This window comes from Gopherus evgoodei, chromosome 8 (assembly GCF_007399415.2).
Source record: "Gopherus evgoodei ecotype Sinaloan lineage chromosome 8, rGopEvg1_v1.p, whole genome shotgun sequence".
NCBI classification, from domain to species: domain Eukaryota; kingdom Metazoa; phylum Chordata; order Testudines; family Testudinidae; genus Gopherus; species Gopherus evgoodei.
In genome coordinates this window covers 88187839-88206396 of record NC_044329.1, presented here as the reverse complement: position 1 = coordinate 88206396, position 18558 = coordinate 88187839, and the positions used below count along the sequence as shown (strand labels likewise).

Here is an 18558-nt window from a genome sequence, read left to right as displayed (position 1 = left end):
CACAGGGGACTGCCATAATCCATCTGCCAGCAGTGGAGAGTTGTTGCTGGCAGAACTGGTGGTCCCAGAATAGATGTTTCTAGGATGCAGGTGCTAGGGGCCATGGCTCTATCCTGTATGTTGGTACATCTGGACTAAGAGATTGATAGATTTTCCTACCACACCAGTTTAGTCTTGGACACCTTGAGCACCTCTGGAGGTATTGAGCCCTATTTTTCCAATGCCCTGCAGTCATTTACGTCAGAGCAAAGCAAATGTAAAATGCAACCCTTCTGATTTACTAGTATACACAAAGTAGATTATGTCTTTCTCAGTCTATTGAGAACCATTAATTGATCCCTTTGTGTATAAAATTATGTTTACTCTTAACCAACTTTATAGTTAATTAAAATTCCAGTAACATTTTTGTACTGCATTGCACAGTGTACAACACTTTGCAGAATACATGAAAGGCACTGTAATTCAGACAGTATACTAATCACATTAACCACTCATTATTAGGATTGTTGTAGCTTTTAAAAGACATCTCTAAAGAACAATCACACAGATTGGTATTCTTTTACATACAAATGACTCCTTGGACAAGTTTTGTTTAAAAAAAACCACACCAAACATATGGACAATGAAAGATCCTGATTGAGATTGGAAATATAATTATGTCCCATCATGTGAAGTGAAAACTGCCAGTCTATTTCTGAAGTTTCATTTCCTTTCATATTTTAGGGCCAAATGTACTTGATCTTAGTCTGACTATGGATTGTGGAGATATCGCTGATACCGAATTTGACTTTGAAGACCAGGTAATTGCTTATCTAAGTATCTCTTCTCACACACACAGTGAAGTAGCTATCTGCTTAAGGGAAAGCAATGAAGATTACTTTGGCTTCAAAGCCCTATTCTCCATCCCTTACATTTTGCAGTTTTCTCCATGCAATTCAGAATGGTGGCACATGTGGTTCTGTTACAGACAAACAGAAGTCTGTCATGCTCGATTTCCCTGCCTCTCTAGGTGTATCCCATTTAGAGTAGGAGCAATGGTTGAACATATTTTAGAGGAGATGGGTTAAAAAGAAAAAGGTGAGGAATGTAACTAAAACCCAAGCAAACATATTCTCCACTTGAAATGGAGTTTTAAAAAAGTGTTTGTGTTAAGATCAACCCTCCTATCAACTGCAATGTCATCTCTGTTGTGAGGTCAAATTCAGACAGCCTTTTCTAAGTCCATGGAAAAAGAAATGGTCAGACGGTGTGTCATCCTACTCCTTAACCCATGGAGGTATGAAAAGGCAGGACCTAGAGTCAAAGGATGGGCTCAGCCTGTTTATAGTATGTATGTGCCCTGCCCTAGTTTCCCCTCCTTTCTCACAGGTTACTCCTGCCATGGCAAAACCAGTCAGGAAGGGACTATGCATAGAGTCACAGCCTGTCACAGTACAGGTCCGCACTAGAGTTATAGTATGCCACACATCTGTTCGAGAAATGGAAAAGGGCCTGAATATTGTCCTGTTAAATATATCATTGAAAGATTGAATAAGGTCAGAAAATCTCTGCTGAGGGCCATCTCCCTATTGCACTAGCATATTTTAAAGTTAGATTTTTATAATTCTGCTTTTCACATTTTCATTTCCTCATTTGCATATTTGTCCTTCGGTTTTCTTTTGCCAAATTTGATGCAAACACCTTCAAAGTCTAATATATTCTACCCTCGCTTACTTCTCCTCCAGTTTTACTCCCAGTCCTTTCCCTTAACTTTTTTTTACCGCTCTTCCTATTCCCAGCTTTTTGACTCTCTCTCACTTCTGTCCATCAAGCAGCCTTGCTCTCCCTTCCAAACCTTCCTTAAAGCACACACTTCCACCAGTCGTTCTTAAGCTGGCCTCTTTATCAATGAGCTCCTTAAGTTTCTTTTGTTTTTGCCTTGTCTTGGTTAGGTCTAAGTCTTTAGGGCAGGGAGAGGGTCTGTTAGCTTTGTAATGCAGAGTGTACCATTGCAGTGCTATACAAATCCATAAGAGAATAATCATGTATTTTTAATTTTTAAACGACGATGTGTGTGTTCCCTTGGCAAAGTATGAGTCCCTGGAGAAACAGCATACCTTACTCCACAACTGTATACATAAAACCAAATTATTTTAACTGGTCCTTAAAAGTGCTGCTCATGGTTACAAAACAAGATTAACAGGAAAAAGTATGTGAAATTGCTAATTTCATAGTTTTGAGTCATTGCATGTATGGTTGGGTTTGGAGGCGGAGGGTTAAACTTATTTGTTTTTTAGCCATATGTTTTGTTAAGAAGGTTGATATGGCACCGTATAAAATTCATTAATTGCAAGTCTTCCTCCCACTGCTTGGGGTTGACTGTCATTCCTGCCCTGAGCAGCAAATTGTCAGGTTGGCAATGAAGCAAGATTGTTGTCAACTAGGAAAAGAAGGAGGAAAAAAGCAGATTTGAAAACCTCCTAGCCATAAGCACCAGAAACATCTGATGCAGTTTTAAAGCAGCTCATTGATAATGGCTGCCTTCATCAGGTAATGGGAATTACTAATATGGCCATTGATTCAAAGGTCAGGAAAACAGATCAAGTAAAAAAATAAAACCCACAGGACAGATTTCTATTACTATTGATCATTGTGTCTCTAAATTTGTGATGGGCATTTTACAGAAATGGATAGAAGAAACCCAGTTCTATCCAGAAGCACTTACAATCTAAATTTAGGCATGACACAAGTGAGGGAAATATATGAAAGAAAGGAAGAAAGAGATTAGGATATGGGTTATAATCATAAAACTGTCCAGTTACTCAGAGTGTACGTACACATCTGAAAGACTAAATTAGAAATTATCCTCAATGAAAGATGAAGTAAAATGAAGTAGATTACTAGACTAAGTGGAACTGCTTGTATTCAGTGCTGGAACACATTTTGACTAGGACAGTGAATTAATACCCCAGTGACTTACCGCATGACACATTATTTAGTAATTGTCTCAAGCACCAACACCCTCTACAATGGGGCTCTCAAGTGAGGCAGGGATGCATGTCTAGATACAAGTGTGTCATGTGAGGATATTATTGCAAAGAACAGCTATCAGGAGGAATGTGAGGGGTAAGTGGGTTGGTTTCCAAGCAACCTTATGCAGCTAAGCTGCTAAAATAATGGTTGAGATTTAGCAGAACATCTTGGCAGCCACTGAGCAATTAAAGATAGATGCATTTGTGGGTTACTGCTATATGGCATGTCCTGCTTTCATTGGGGCAGATCCTCAGCAGGGATTGAGCAGCATTTGGCGCAGCTGAAATGGAGGCACAGATATGCCCTTTGCACACACTAAATTTTGGGGGTGCTTTGTGTCAGGATGGTCCCTGAAGTAAATTAGGGCAGCCTAAGGACGTCATTATTTTATGCCACTTGCTAATGGCCTACCAGGAGCCATTCTTGGAGCCAAGAATTTTCTCACCCAGCACCCTCTGGTACTGGCAGCCAGGAGGGTGGAGTGATATATGAACCTCTAAGACTATGCCACCCAAGGATTCCACCACATAGAGGAGATCCTCTAGTGTACAGCTCTGCTGACTTCAGCATTGCTTTGCTCCACTGTGCAAAGCAGCATTAATTGCAGGTCAAGATCTGGCTCTCTTTTTTGTAGTTTTAAACTGATTCTGTATATTTTACACCTTTATAATGTAAATTAGAACAAATTGCTTATAATTTTCAATAAACAAGCTGACTATTCCCCACTTGCTATTCGTGAATGCTGTAGGAGCCTGAATATTTGCACCTCAGTAAGATCCCAAAACATTGTAAGGCAACAAGGGAGGCCATGTAAATTGAAGAAATTTGCAAAAGCAAATTTTCAGAAAAGAATTACATTTCCATTCCTACTCATATCTGGAACTGATAGGTCTAACAAACAGGTTCTGTGTCAGAGATGATGTAGACAGGTATTTTAGAAACACTGTTTAGAAAACAGTTCTGAAAAAAAGACCACACAATGCATTCAGCTCATAATGTCTTGTGAAAGAATGAACCAAATTCCACTTTTTTACTTTACCCATATCTTTTATTGATTCACTGTCCCTAAAAAATCTCATGCAGACAATTTTTAGGACCATTCAGATCTGACCATTCCTCTTCTTCTGAGCCATGATTTCTAAGCCTATCAGAAGATAGATCCAATTACAGAAGTCATGCACTGCATCCTATGCCAAATCATGAAATCTGAACTGCAGCCACTGAATTCCCTTCCTTTGCCAAAAGTCTATCTAGACTGGCGTCCTGATGGGCACATACATCGGAGTCGATGTATTCTGTTTAATCAAATGTTTAAATATAAAATACCCCATGTTGACATGTATTAGGACTGTAACAATGGGCCTGCCAGAGGGGTGCAATGCCCTTGTAATGCTATACATGATGAACTAGAAATAAAAAGACATTTATTCTTAAGCCAGATCCTCCACATCCAAAGTATTGCTCCTGAAATTTTCAAATGTATTCATTAGATTAAGTCAGAACTCACCTACTTAAAAGATCATACTACAACAATGTGGAAGAAGTGATTTCTTCACAGTTCTTCTCATTCAGTAACATTTTACAGCAGCATTTAAACCTGCAAGCTCACCTTCGAAGCAATGAGTATTTAAACTCAATAAGAATATTCCCAAGCTAATAATTTTACCTTCATTTGAGAGAAACAATATCTACAACCTTTTAAAACAGTACAAAACTGCTTGCCCTAAACCTAAAATGCTCAAATATCTCAGATTCACCCTTATCTTCATTCTCCATCTAATTTGCAACCATAATTCCAGAATGAGATTTGTGATTCCTAGGTTTCTCACAGAGATATCTTTCTTCAACTGCACATTCTCCACAATTTCTATTTCAAAAACCTTGGATCAAACAAAGCTCCAGCCTATCCACTGCTCCTCATCTAAGCACCAACCTTTCAATTCCATGTTGGCCTCTCTTTCTCCATTAACATCTTTTAATATCCCATGCAGTGAACTAATTATTCTAATTTGGATATGTTACTCTCCTTTGATAATAAATCCTAATACAAGGTTGCAATACTTAAGGCAATCAGATCTAGTAAAACTGCATTTACTTCATTGAAGTTAGTCCACTATCATACCTGGCATATCCCCCTTAAAAAAAAACAAAACCACAATATAGGTGGGCAGATGGGAAGCATTCCTAGCAAATGGAAGAACTAGGGCTGGATGTCCCTGCCTCCTGCAAGTTCCCTGCAATTAAAGGCGTGGCAGGGAGGAGCTGCTATTTAGACAGCCAAGCAATTACAGCTCCTTCATTAAAGAAAATGACAGCACCCAATGACCCAACTGAAAAACAGAGAGCTGGAGAAGAGTTCCTGCTATTTCTTCTCAGACTAGGACCCCATCCTTGGTTTCTCATCCTGAGAGGTAACAGGATTGCTTATGGCAATGGAAATATATTTTTATTGTATTCTCCCAATTTCTAATACACATTTTTAGAAATATTGTTATTTCTATTATCTGTTTTATGTAATGAAGAAATCTTTGCATTAAAGACAATGCAGGTGTGTGCATCTGCACGTACAGTATCTAATTACAGAATTGCTTTCTGGCATGGCTATATTGTATTACTGCTAACTGTATTCCGTTATGCTTACTATTGAATTTCTTGGCCTTGCCAGAGAACTAGTCGCTATTGTGCCATTTAATGTTAGGATTCAGACATGTTTTATCTTTCAAAATTCAATAGTTATTTTGAAGTCTACCATTTGGTCTAAATTTAAGTGCATTCAGGCCAAACAAGAATATGGATTAATTGGAACCAGTGAATCACATCAAAGAGCTTCAGAATGAAGTAACAAATTATTTCCTTGTGAAAGGCAAAGCCTTTATGGACTGCTTCAAGTTCAACCAGCCTGTAGAGTAAGAATATGCTCTCATTAGATAAAGAATTGTGTGTAGAAAATAGGTGGAAGCTTACAATCTGAATATATGCTAACAAAGCAAGAATTAGTTAAAATTTTTAAAACCTACACTCCAGGTAACCTAGGAGAACATGCCTTAGTCAAGGGGATGAAATCCAGATGGACATAAATACTTGGGGAAAAATTGTAAAAATGCCAAGTGCCTGACTCTGGGCGCAATTTGCACACACATTTTTTGCCACAAAATAAATTGCTAGATCGGATGCAGGTTGTTTCCCCCACAGCAAACTATCTTATTTAAACCTGATTATGACTGCAAATAGCATTTACAAAATGGAGATGGCCAAGTATGTTTAAAAAAATGTCAGAAATATATCAAAAAGGTTTTCTGTTCAGGAGTTCATGCAATCACCTGTATTAAGCAAATTGCATAACCTGATGTGTTTTGCAAAGGAAAAATGTTTTATAATTAGAAAATGTCCCAGGATTACTCAAAAAGCAACAAACAAAAGAAAGAGGAAATAGAGGGAAAGAAACTCTCTCAAAAACAGAATTACATTCTACTAACCCAGAAAGCAAATTCTTGTTTAGAAAATATGGCAACAACTCTTCAAGATGCATGGCTGCACTATCATTTCCAGCCCAGAGTATGTAAAAAATTAGGTTTTAGGATATGCAAATATAAACGGAAAGGTATCAATTCAACCATGAAAAACAGACTCTGTTACTACCAGGAGTAGAACAACATATCCATCCTGATACTTTGCCCTAAGTAAAAACTCAACCGATAAATGTCCAAGAGAGAATCAAAATGCCCGGGAAAAAATCCTAGTCAATACTGTAGCAGAACAATTTTTAAAAGATGGATAGACAGCAGTGAATTCAAATTCCCTTTTAGCTAAAGCTCTATGGATATCAAAGATCTTCTCTCTGCTTCTACCCATATTATCTCATTTGTCACATTATTTTGTCTCTCTGTTCCCCACTTCTGGAAGACAAGATCCCTGGGAATAATCCAGCATTACAGAGATGATACTTCAAGGGTTGAAATTACAACATGACAAAGAACATGGTTTCCCCCTCTATCAGCTATTCAAGAACTTTTAGTTTCCACTGGGACTTCTACATCAGTCTTTCAAGATACACAGTGATTAAATTATTTAAGAGGCTGGGTCAGACTGCAGGAGAATACACTATGATTTTTTAATCATACTCCAGGACATAAAGTACATAGTAAAGTGGCAGTTGCATTCACATATGCTTTACAGCATTAATCATAAGGAATCTGACTTTAAAATATGACCATGAGCATCCAGAAGGCCACAGTCCTCCAGGTTTATCAATTCCAATGTTTTTGTTATGGGCTTTTCTCTCTCATTGATATGCAGTGACATCTCTTCAGATTATAGATCCAGATTCTGCCTTTGGAAGGAGAGAGATTATAAACTCGAGGACATGAATGTCAATAAGGAAAAATGAACATTCAAACCACAGCAGAGGTTCTAAAAATCTGTCCTAACTTTAGGCAGATGAAACATGCTTAACAGAAATCTACTGAACCCAATGCACAATCTGTTCATTTTGAGTTACCATGGAAACTGTCCTATTAGGGGCTAAAAAAAATCAGTTCTAGAAACAAAAGAACTGTAGTTTGCCTTGAACAAAGCGCGGTTTTAATATGCTCAAAACTAAATGTCTTTTTGGTGCTTTTATTTCATTTTGTATATCTTTCAGGATTATTCAGTCATTTCAAAAGTGTACGTTCTATACGATAAAACAAATCTTATAGCTCCATTCTCCATTGTGCAGGTTATTCCCACATAGGGGAACAGAAATGCCACCAGGCCAAACCTGCAGACTATTCTTGGAATTCTTCTGTCGGGAATAGAAGTGGTGTTTGCTTCCCCATATGTGGAAGACATGAGGCTCCACACTCAAACCCAAAGATCTTAGTGGGGATCTGCCAGAGACAAGGTGAAACTGCCTACTACCCCAAGCTAATTGCCTACTGGAGCCATATTATCAGACGCTTCCTAGAATCCCCCTCAGTTGGAATGTCATTGCATGGAGGGAAACCCATGTAAGTTACTGCAGATTTAAACATCCACAACTTCATTTTCCAAAAACCACTTGCATTTTAGGCTCCCTAGATTCTGTCAGCAGCACATCATAAAGTTTTGTTCTGTGGCATTTGGGGGGCAAAGAATCCAGTCCCCCAGTGCCTCTAGGTTAGAAGCTTAATGGCTTACAAAACTCTAATGCCTCCAGGTATTAATACTGGGGCAGTGTACCGTCTCCCCATCTTTAGCACAGCGTGCTTCTATGCAAGTATACTTGAGCTTATAACTTACAAGTGCCCAGTTCTCACTCATGCAGAGCCCCTACTGACTTCAAGATAGCAAGTACAGTAAGAGCAGGCACCAGTTCACTTTGTGCAATTCTTTGAAAATAAATGAAACAATACAGACAATGAACTTTGTAAAGATGGCTGGTGAGCAAGCTCTATTTATAAAGAATGTTAATGCTCATTTTCACACTCACACCTATTGGCAAATCTATACATTTACTTTTTAAACTGCAGTGTCTGCACAAGTGCTATTTTACTCTATTGGGTACAAAAATTGCTTTTTAAAATATTTATTCATATTGTATCAAAGCAATAGAACAGCTTCTTTGGGTACAATGTATATGTTTTAAAATATCATTTGCATATTTGCCTGAGAATCAGCATTTGTCATCAAATGCATCCTTCCTCCAGCTCTGCCTCCGGCTTGGGTTCTAAGTGTCTCCTCCTTTGTGAGTTACAGGCTTTTGCATTTTAGTAGGGTTAAATTTGCTTTTCCATGCCCTTTGGCCAAGGGAAGTGTGGAGTGGCCTGGTTTGAGAACTCCTTCCTGATACGTCCTTCTCCAGGATGGAACTGCATGAAAATCACACTCAAAAGAAACTCTGGTTTTATAAAGAGTTATAAAAAAGTAGATAGAAAAAGGATTTAATACACTATAACTGACTGTCTCAACAGTATCTAGATTTATACTTGGCCAAAAGATATACTAGATAAGGCTTTCTCAGTTTCAGAAGAGAAAACTAACAACTTACATCTTACTAAGAACAAATTCTAGGATCCGATACCTTTTATCACAACCCTACATGCAGCCCCCTTTTCCTGTGATGCAGTCTATTTCAGTAGTGCTCCACTTCCTGGTATCCCAGTGTCCTTCAGGCAGTAAACAATTAACATATTACAAGGGCCCTCTTTTCTGCAGATTTATTTCCTGGGAGTACATCTCTCCCCACTTTAAACCAGTCTGTCTGGTGCTCTTGGAGTGTGTATCTGCTCTTTATGCATGGCCGGTGAAATCTGGGCTCAGCTATTCTGTGATAATAGCCAGTTATATTCATCATCTTAAAGGTCTCATCTTCTGTTCCAGGAGTTTTTTACTCATCATCTGGGCATACATGCTGTCAGAAAGCCAAACTCTCCCACCACCAAACCTTTTTCTGTAGTGCCAAAATATAATTGAGAAATTAAAGGAAAAGGGAGAGAGATTTGTATCTGGACTATTTGAGAGTCATAGGTAAATAATACATAGTGTTACGAAGAGTTACAAGTGTGTGAGGTTAGAGAAAAGCTAGGAGAACATGAAGTGAATGAAAATGTGTTTTTGGCTGGGTACTGCTTATAGCACGATCTAGTAGGAAGCAAACACGTGGCTGCATTAAGGACTGTTGGATTTTAAAATGTGCTTTTGCCTAATTGTATGTGGATACTCCTGCTCCCGTATTATTTTAGCTTTTGAGTTCCACTATTTTTATGTTGCATTATACACATGGATATTTATAGAGAGGCTACATTTAAAACAAACATTAAAATGATTAAACCCCCCAAGAAATTTAAAAGTGCAGGTTACATTCTGTCCTTGACTCTGGATTTTGGATCTTTTTATTCTCAAAATTCAGGCATCCACTTTGAATTTCCTGTCTTTTTTAGTTTACTTCATAGCCTTGGGGCTTATTTTTCAAAGCAGATTGCTATTTTTATGCTTCCTTTAGTTCAACTCTGTGCCCAAAATTATACAAAAGCTTGTTTCTCCTTTTGGGAAGGACTGTTTCTGAATCAATAAAAGTTTCTCAGATAATAGTGTCACATTAAAATAGGAGTTAAGTTTAAGAATTTGTGGCCTGATTTTCAGATTGGCCAAGCTCCCCCAGCTCCAAAGGATAGTATTTTATTTAAAAAAACAAACAAACAAAAAACAAAACAAAAACAAAAACCCCAGAGCAATATGGAATGTAATAGCTTTTAAAAAACACCTCAAATTCTCAGTTAATCTTCCCCCACTGGCCTGAACTCTTTCTCCTTTATATAACTTGCAGTACAGACCTTCTTTCTTCTTCTTCTTTCCTGGAAGAAAACTCTGGTGGTATGCAGTTCTCAGGCCCATATGCAATCACACAGAAGCCAGAGACCACTTTCACCCTAGATCTCTTTTAGGTGCTTTTCTTATTTCAGTTTTCCACTGAATATTTTCATATTATTTTCCCCTAGTTTATTTTTTCCAGATTGTATCCCATTGCAGTTTTCTGCCAGTATTTCTCCTTTGTTCCTCTTTGTTTTATTTCTCCATTCACATTATTATTTGCATCTTTGCCCAGTTGATCATCTTCAGATTTCCAATGTGCTGTGTAGTCCCTCTTCTTTATCACAGAAGGAAGAGGGTTTCTGCCAGCATAGGAACACCACATCATGGTGTTGGATGTCATCCTGGAATGACATTAGCTGTAGTGACGGAAGTAATCTTCTGTTAGCATAGATGTGTCAAACACTGGGGTTTTTGTCAGCATAGCTATGTCAGGCAGGGATGTGAAAAAACACAGAAGAGGGCTTCTGGCAGCACAGTTAATGTCAAGGAGGATGTTCCTACACTGGCAGAACTCCTCCTGCTAGTGTGTGCCACATCTACACTAGGAGCCAGCATAGCTATATCGGCATAGTTGTGCCAGCATGGACTCTACAGGGCAGCCATAGCCTTTATTTCTAGACTTTAATGAGTTTCGAATCCACAGTACAGTGGTTTTAATTCAAGCCAATTTGAATTAGTTTGTCATTTAAGATTTTGTGAGGAACATATGTGTAGTAAAAGTCCCTTTACAACTAGCTGTTTAACATTGATCTGCAGAGTCTATTTAATTTTTCTAAAGATACTGCTAATTGATTGCAAGTAAGGATAATACTGGCACATTCTTTACTACTTCCTAACTGTCCATACTCCTTCTCTTTTTTTCTTTTTTTTTAAGGCTAATTTAAAAACACCCTTTAGGAGCTCAGATCTTTTAAAATCACTACTGGCTTCTCTAGTTTTCCAGATATATTAATGATCCTAGGCCAAATCTGGTACTAGTCTTTAAAAGAAATAAGAGAGTAATTATAGCAATGACTATTTGATCATCTCAATTCAATCCCTTGTAAAACAATAACAATGAGGAATCTGGTGGCACCTTAAAGATTAACAGATTTATTTGGGCATAAGTGTTCATGGGTAAAAATCCCACTTCATTGGATGCATGGAGTGAAAATTACAGATACAGGCATAAATATATATTGGCAAATGAAGAGAAGGGAGTTATCTTACAAGTGGAGAACCAATGTTGAAGGCCAATTTAGTCAGGGTAGATGTGGTCCACTCCCAATACTTGATGAGGAGGTGTCAATACCAAGAGAGGGAAAATTGCTTTTGTAGTGAGCCAGCCGCGCCCAATCCCTATTCAAGCCCAAATTGATGGTGTTACATTTGCAAATCAGCTGTAGTTCTGCAGTTTCTCTTTGAAGTCTGTTTTGGAAGTTTTTTTGTTGAAGAATGGCTACTTTTAAATCTGTTATTGAGTGTCCAGGGAGATTGAAGTGTTCTCCTACTGGCTTTTGTATATTACCATTCATGAAGTCTGATTTGTGTCCATTTATCCTTTTTTGTGGATACAGACTAGCGGCTGCCCCTCAGATACTTTGTAAAACAATAAAATTGATGTTAAGAAAATAAATCTGTGGAGACCTAAAGCATAATGGAACCAAGTCTAGCATAAGAAACAGTGTTGGTCTATATGTGGAAAACATACTAGACAAGCTTGATTGTAATGCTGTCCAAACCCCCTGCCCCCCCAAAAAAACAAAAAAAACCAACCCAGCACCCTCCCCCACAATCCATAGATAAAAGGAATGCATGGGATGTAATGTAACTGGATCCTACGAGAGTCTTACTAGAAAGTTCATTCAGATTGAAAATGTTCAGTTGCAAGCCAAAGAGACTGAAAAGTGAAGTGCAGTTAATAGAAGGTAGTCATAAGCAGAAAAGTAATAAAGTGGGACATAGGAGAGATTCTCCAATGGTGAGGTGTAAGGGATGGTTTATTTAGCATCTTTGTTAACAAACTAGAACAGGAGCTAAACAGCACCTTGAACTTGCTGGTGGGATATGATGTTAAGTGTGGAGAAAAAAGAAAAGTATCAGAGGAGTAGCCGTGTTAGTCTGGATCTGTAAAAGCAGCAAAGAATCCTGTGGCACCTTATAGACTAACAGACGTTTTGGAGCATGAGCTTTTATGGGTGAATGCCCACTTCCTCAGATGCTTGTAGTGGAAATTTCCAGGGGCAGGTATATATATGCTAGCAAGCAAGCTAGAGATAACGAGGTCAGTTCAGTCAGGGAGGATGAGGCCCTGTTCTAGCAGTTGAGGTGTGAAAACCAAGAGAGGAGAAACTGGTTCTGTAGTTGGCAAGCCATTCACAGTCTTTGTTCAATCCTGAGCTGATGGTGGCAAATTTGCAGATGAACTGAAGCTCAGCAGTTTCTCTTTGAAGTCTGGTCCTGAAGTTTTTTTGCTGCAGGATGGCCACCTTAAGGTCTGCTATAGTGTGGCCAGGGAGGTTGAAGTGCTCTCCTACAGGTTTTTGTATATTGCCATTCCTAATGTCTGATTTGTGTCCATTTATCCTTTTCCGTAGAGACTGTCCAGTTTGGCCGATGTACATACCAGAGGGGCATTGCTGCATATGATGGCGTATATTACATTGGTGGATGTGCAGGTGAATGAACCAGTGATGGTGTGGCTGATCTGGTTAGGTCCTGTGATGGTGTCGCTGGTGTAGATATGTGGGCAGAGTTGGCATCGAGGTTTGTTGCATGGATTGGTTCCTGAGCTAGAGTTATTATGGTGCGGTGTGCAGTTACTGGTGAGAATATGTTTCAGGTTGGCAAGTTGTCTGTGGGGAAGGACTGACCTGCCACCCAAGGTCTGTGAAAGTGTGGGATCATTGTCCAGGATGGGTTGTAGATCATTGATGATGCGTTGGAGGGGTTTTAGCTGGGGGCTGTATGTGATGGCCAGTGGAGTCCTGTTGGTTTCTTTCTTGGGTTTGTCTTGCAGTAGGAGGCTTCTGGTTATATTAAACTTTCTTGAAATATAGCCTATGCACAAGATATCAGCTAACTATAACTGAAATCTTGTGCATAGGTTACCTTTCAAGAAAGGTACAATTGTTAATAACTTTAATTGCTGGGATTATACAGGTGATAGACTTGCTCAAGTCAACAGGTCAGATTCCTCAAGTGGGGCCATGTTCACATGCAGGTACTTTATTCTTTATGTCCTTGCTGATGCCTGGCCACCATGCTCACTGGTTGGCCTGTTTGCAGCATTTAGTTAGTCTTTCATGTATGAAGTTTAGGATTTTTCTGCTCATTTCATTTGAAAACTACAGTGAAATTGCCATTAATTATGAGTCCATTTGATTTGCTTAATTGTCCACGTACTGCAAAGTAGTCTCTTATTGCTCCCTTAGTGTCCTTTAGATACTTGGACCAGCCAGCCCAAATATAACTTAAAACTTCTTGAAATTGCATGTCTGTCAAGGTTACTTGTAGCTGGAGTAGTCTCTTTTCTGACACTAGTCTGTATGCATCCATAGCATTCACAAATGCCTTTATATGTAATATTTGAATGGGTTGCAGGGCTCCCATATGCTTGCCAGGCACTCCTTTTTAGTCTTTATTTGGCTCCACACCCACTATGTGTTGGACTTTAATAGTTTGTCCAGTGGTTTTCTCATTGTAGAAAGGTCTTGTAGGTATAAACCTAGGTAATTCACCTTACCCAGAACACATCTCAGTTCTGGTACATTTGTTGATGCATTCAGTTCTTGAATTGCTTTTTCTTTCTCATGGCTATGACTGATTTAATCTTTGTTTATTGTGTCCAACCCCCCCCCCCCCAAAAAAAAACACAACAGCTTGATTTGGGATAGTTGGCAAATACACTTGTCCTTGTTTAGCTTCCATTCAGAATGACTAATTATTGGCTTAAAATTTCATTGAGGGTTTTGGTGTGTTCTTCCATCGAAGACTCATATTGTCTATGAAAAGTGCAACTCCATTTGTGTTTGTGAACTGTTCTGCCATCTTTCTTTGGAAAATTTCAAGTGAACTGGTAATCCCAAACAGTAATCTTCAAAAGCAAAATTTCCCAAAGCGTGTGATAAATGTAGTCAGTTTAGAACTCTATCTAAACAAAATTTGCCAGAATCCACTTGAGACATCCAGCTTGGAGAATACTGTAACTCCTTTCATTTGGGGGAGGAAATCATTCAGTGTTGGCAGGATATATTTTTCTCACAACTGCTTCATTCAGTATTTAAAGATCCACACATTTATACTTTAACTGGTACCATTGTATTACACCATGTTGTTGGCTTAGAGATTTTCTACGTAGCACTAATCTGTTCCATTCTCTTTAATTCAGTTTCTACTTTATGAAGCAATGGGATAGGAATACTGCAAGATGTGTGTAGGCTGTCTGGTTCAGCATTGTCTGTCAATGTTATTTGTATTGGATCTCCTTTCAAAAGTCCAATATCACCAAATACTCCATTGAGTTTTTCAGCCTCTCTCACAGAGGCTCATCATGGCTGCCACACTGCAGTTGAGAAGGCTGTTGGTCTTTGATCACGTACAAAGACAGAAGCTGTGCATTCAGCGTGTAAGTTTTCTGTGGTGAACTGGTCCATGCAGTTCAGAATAACTCCAGTGCAAATCAAGGCTTTGTCAAGTGATTTCAGCTCCGGGAGGGGTTGAAGGTGATTGTAAATTCCTTCTGAAATGACAGTCACATCTGCTCTTGAGTCAGTTTTATTCAGTCTTTCCAGAAATACTCACTTTAAATCTCCAGGCAGGCTTGTGTAGTCACATGATGGAACCCAGAAACAATGGCTCTTATTCTCTCTAATCATAGTACGCTCTTTCAGTGCCTCAGCATGGCAAACAGCTGCAAAATGACCATATTTTATGCATTATTGCATATTTCACCTTTAGCTGGACACATCTTGAGCTATGAAATCTTCTACATATTGTACATTTATTCTGAAAGGCTTTGTAGTTTGGCTGGAATTTTCCCCCTCTCAGGCTCAGGAGTCTTATGATAATGACTTTTAGCAGTCATGTTTCAGCTGTTTACAGCTTATAAACTAGTTTCTTGTTTTTTCAAGTCTGGCAAATTTATTTTCACAAGTTCAGACTCCTTTACTGCTTGAATAGCTGTGTGAAGTGTTAGGTCTGCCTTTAATTGTAGCTGCTGTGAAAGACTGCCTATCTCTGATATTTTCATGTTGTGCAGTCCCAGATATCACAGTTTTCAGCCAATGCATGCAGAGCTTTTACAAAAGATTAATCATTTTATCCTGGTTCTAGAATTCTTTGGTGAAAACATGCTCTTTCATACACCACATTTCTCAGAGATATGAAGTATGCCAAACATAGCCAGAACCCTTTCACTGAGATTTTTATGACAGTATTCAGTAAAGGGAAAAGATTTAAAGATATACTCTGCCTACTTTCTCATAGCATAAATTGCACACACACACACACACACCTGTATATCTCAAGTTTTCTTATGGAGTTTTGTAGCAATTTGAAATTTTGTGAAATATTGTTTCCAGTCTGTCCATTCTGAAAGTCTATCAAAGATAAAATTCTCTGGGGCATTGAAGAATGGCATGTTGATGAGATCCTACAACATTTGTTGCATATTTTCCCCCTTCTGTCCCCTTTTTCCTTCTGTTTCTGTTCCCTTCTGACACCATGTCATTTACACCTTGTGCACCATAGACTTTTGTACCAGATATGGACTGACTACAGAGCTTCCTTCCCTGTGAGATGCACCAGAGGGGTGTTCAGGTTAAAAGGCTTCAATGCAGTTTTTCTTCAATGACCCGTCCATGGACCGGCACTGGTCCCAGAGATTTCCTTGGGGCACAGTATAGAAAGGCAGAAAGCTGGTGCCTGGTATCAAAAAGATTGAGAAACATGCTTTAATTCACTGCCAGGAATGACTGTTGTGAACTTAAATTTGATTTGAAGCATGCATGTTCCATATGGTAATATTGGTCATTGAAAATACATCTGGTTCTGATTTAATGCAATTCTATTGGCACAGGAAAGGAACGATGGATGCAAGTGTCACTGCTACAATTGCCCACTCTACTTGTTCAGACATCCAAAATTCATCATTGGATGCAACAGATAGCGTCTCTTCCTAGTATTAGAAAGTGAATCAAATAATATCCCTTCTCATTTTGTTGCTGAGGGATTACCTCTATGGCCCTCATTTGGAGGAGAGAGAAGGCAGAGTAGTTTTTCATGAAGTTCCCTTCGGGAATTGGGAAGCAGATGGGTGGGCTGTCATGGAGTGTAACTGTATAAACTAACCTCTCTCAACATCTTTTACAATTTCCAATGTTAGATTTAGGAGAGGAGAGTGGGACAGAGAGGACAAAGCTCCTGGAGGGCTGTTTGGAATACCCCTTAGCACCAGAACTTTCCTTATGGGATGACATTTTTGAGTCCGTAGGCATCAAGCCTTTTGGGGGTCTGAGACTGCTGGTCCTGGACTCAGGACCTCCAGTGTGCTTGAATGCTTTGTAAACTATTGAGCAGATGTATGCTTATTGGATCACATCCACACACATTTTAGATCATCAGATGAACTCTAAAACCACTCAGAATATGCCAGAGACTGGATCATCTTGAAACAAGCAAGTCATACATCCAAAACTTCGCCTGCTGACAGCCACCTCCTGATGCTTTCTGATTACCAGGCAGGTCTCCCCATAGTATTATTAATTCCTCAGAAGGTTTGGCACCCTTTGCTGATCTTCAGGGGTACCAGCTGCAAACATTTTGGATCTGTTTTAACACTACTCTAAGAACTACAACTATACAACAAAAAGAACAGGAGTACTTGTACTACCTTAGAGACTAACAAAATTTATTTGAGCATAAGCTGTCATGGGCTACAGCCCACTTCATCAAATGCATAGAATGGAGCATATAGTAAGGAGCTATATATACACATATAGAGAACATGAAAAGGTTGGAGTTGCCCTACCAACTCTAAGAGGCTAATTAATTAAGAGAAAAAACTTGTGTAGTGATTCAATGTGTGTAATGGCTCAGCCATTCCCAGTCTCTATTAAAACCTAAATTGATGGTATCTAGTTTGCATATTAATTCAAGTTCAGCAGTTTCTCATTGGAGTCTGTTTTTGAAGCTTTTCTGTTGCAGAATTGCCACCTTCAAGTCTGTTACTGAGTGACCAGAGAGGTTGACATGTTCTCCTACTGGTTTTTGAATGTTATGATTCCTGATGTCAGATTTGTGTCCATTTATTCTTTTGCTTAGAGACAGTCCAGTTTGGCCAATGTACATGGGCGAGGAGCATCACTCCCAAATGTTTGTGTGACTGCAGCCTGCCAGTCACACCCTGGCTCTCACCAGCCTGGGTTACACTGCAGGGTTACCCCAACACACTCCTAGTCTTGAATTTTCCCAGAAAAGTATGTCTTCTACAGTAGAACCTCAGAGTTATGAACACCTCAAGAAGGGAAGTTGTAACTCTGAAATGTTCATAACTCTGAACAAGCCGTTATGGGATGCTCCTCAGGGTGGACTGCTTGGAGAGGGGGCTCACAGCTCTGCAGTGGCTGCCCGGCAAGTGGGGGTGGGGAAAGGGAGTTCTGGCTGCCAGAGTTATGAGTGAGGCATCTGGGGCACTGCAGTGTCAATGGGCGTGTGGTGCAGTCTGTGGCCCTTTAAATCTGAGCTGCTCCTCCAGAGTGCAGCATGCAGGCAGGAACTCGGGCTCCGGCTCCTGCAGCTTATACTCCAGGCCAAGTTTCAGTAGCAGCTCGGAAAATTTCTATCCCAGGGCTCTGAGCTTGCAAACTTGTTCCCGTCCCAGCCGGGGTAGGGGTAGGAGGGAGAAGGGAAAACAACATTCACCACCTTCTACTTGTAAGTGGCTGCCACACATCATGGTGAGTAGGGGATGGGGTGGGAACAGGCAACACAGATGTGTCTACCTTTAAGATGCAATACAGGCACAGTACAGTATTTGCTTTTTTTCCCCCCCCATCTCTGCTGCTGCCTGATTGGTTACTTCTGATTTCACATGGTGTCTGGTTGACTGCTCAGTCCATAACTCTGGTGTTTGTATCTTTCAGGGTCTACTGTACTACCCAGCCCTCTTCTGGACAGTCCAAATATACTAAGTATATTCCCTTTAAGGGAATAATATCCAATAGCTTGTTATCT

At 39.5% G+C, this 18558-nt stretch overlaps 1 protein-coding gene across 1 annotated transcript in view; it reads left to right on the top strand.

Annotated features, from left to right (window-relative positions):
* AK5 (adenylate kinase 5) overlaps positions 1 to 18558 on the top strand; it is a 156044-nt gene that overhangs the window by 81580 nt on the left and 55906 nt on the right. Inside the window, exon 8 of the mRNA XM_030571961.1 lies at positions 724 to 800. Coding sequence (XP_030427821.1) covers positions 724 to 800 — 77 coding nt within the window. The remainder of the gene's footprint in view (positions 1 to 723; positions 801 to 18558) is intronic.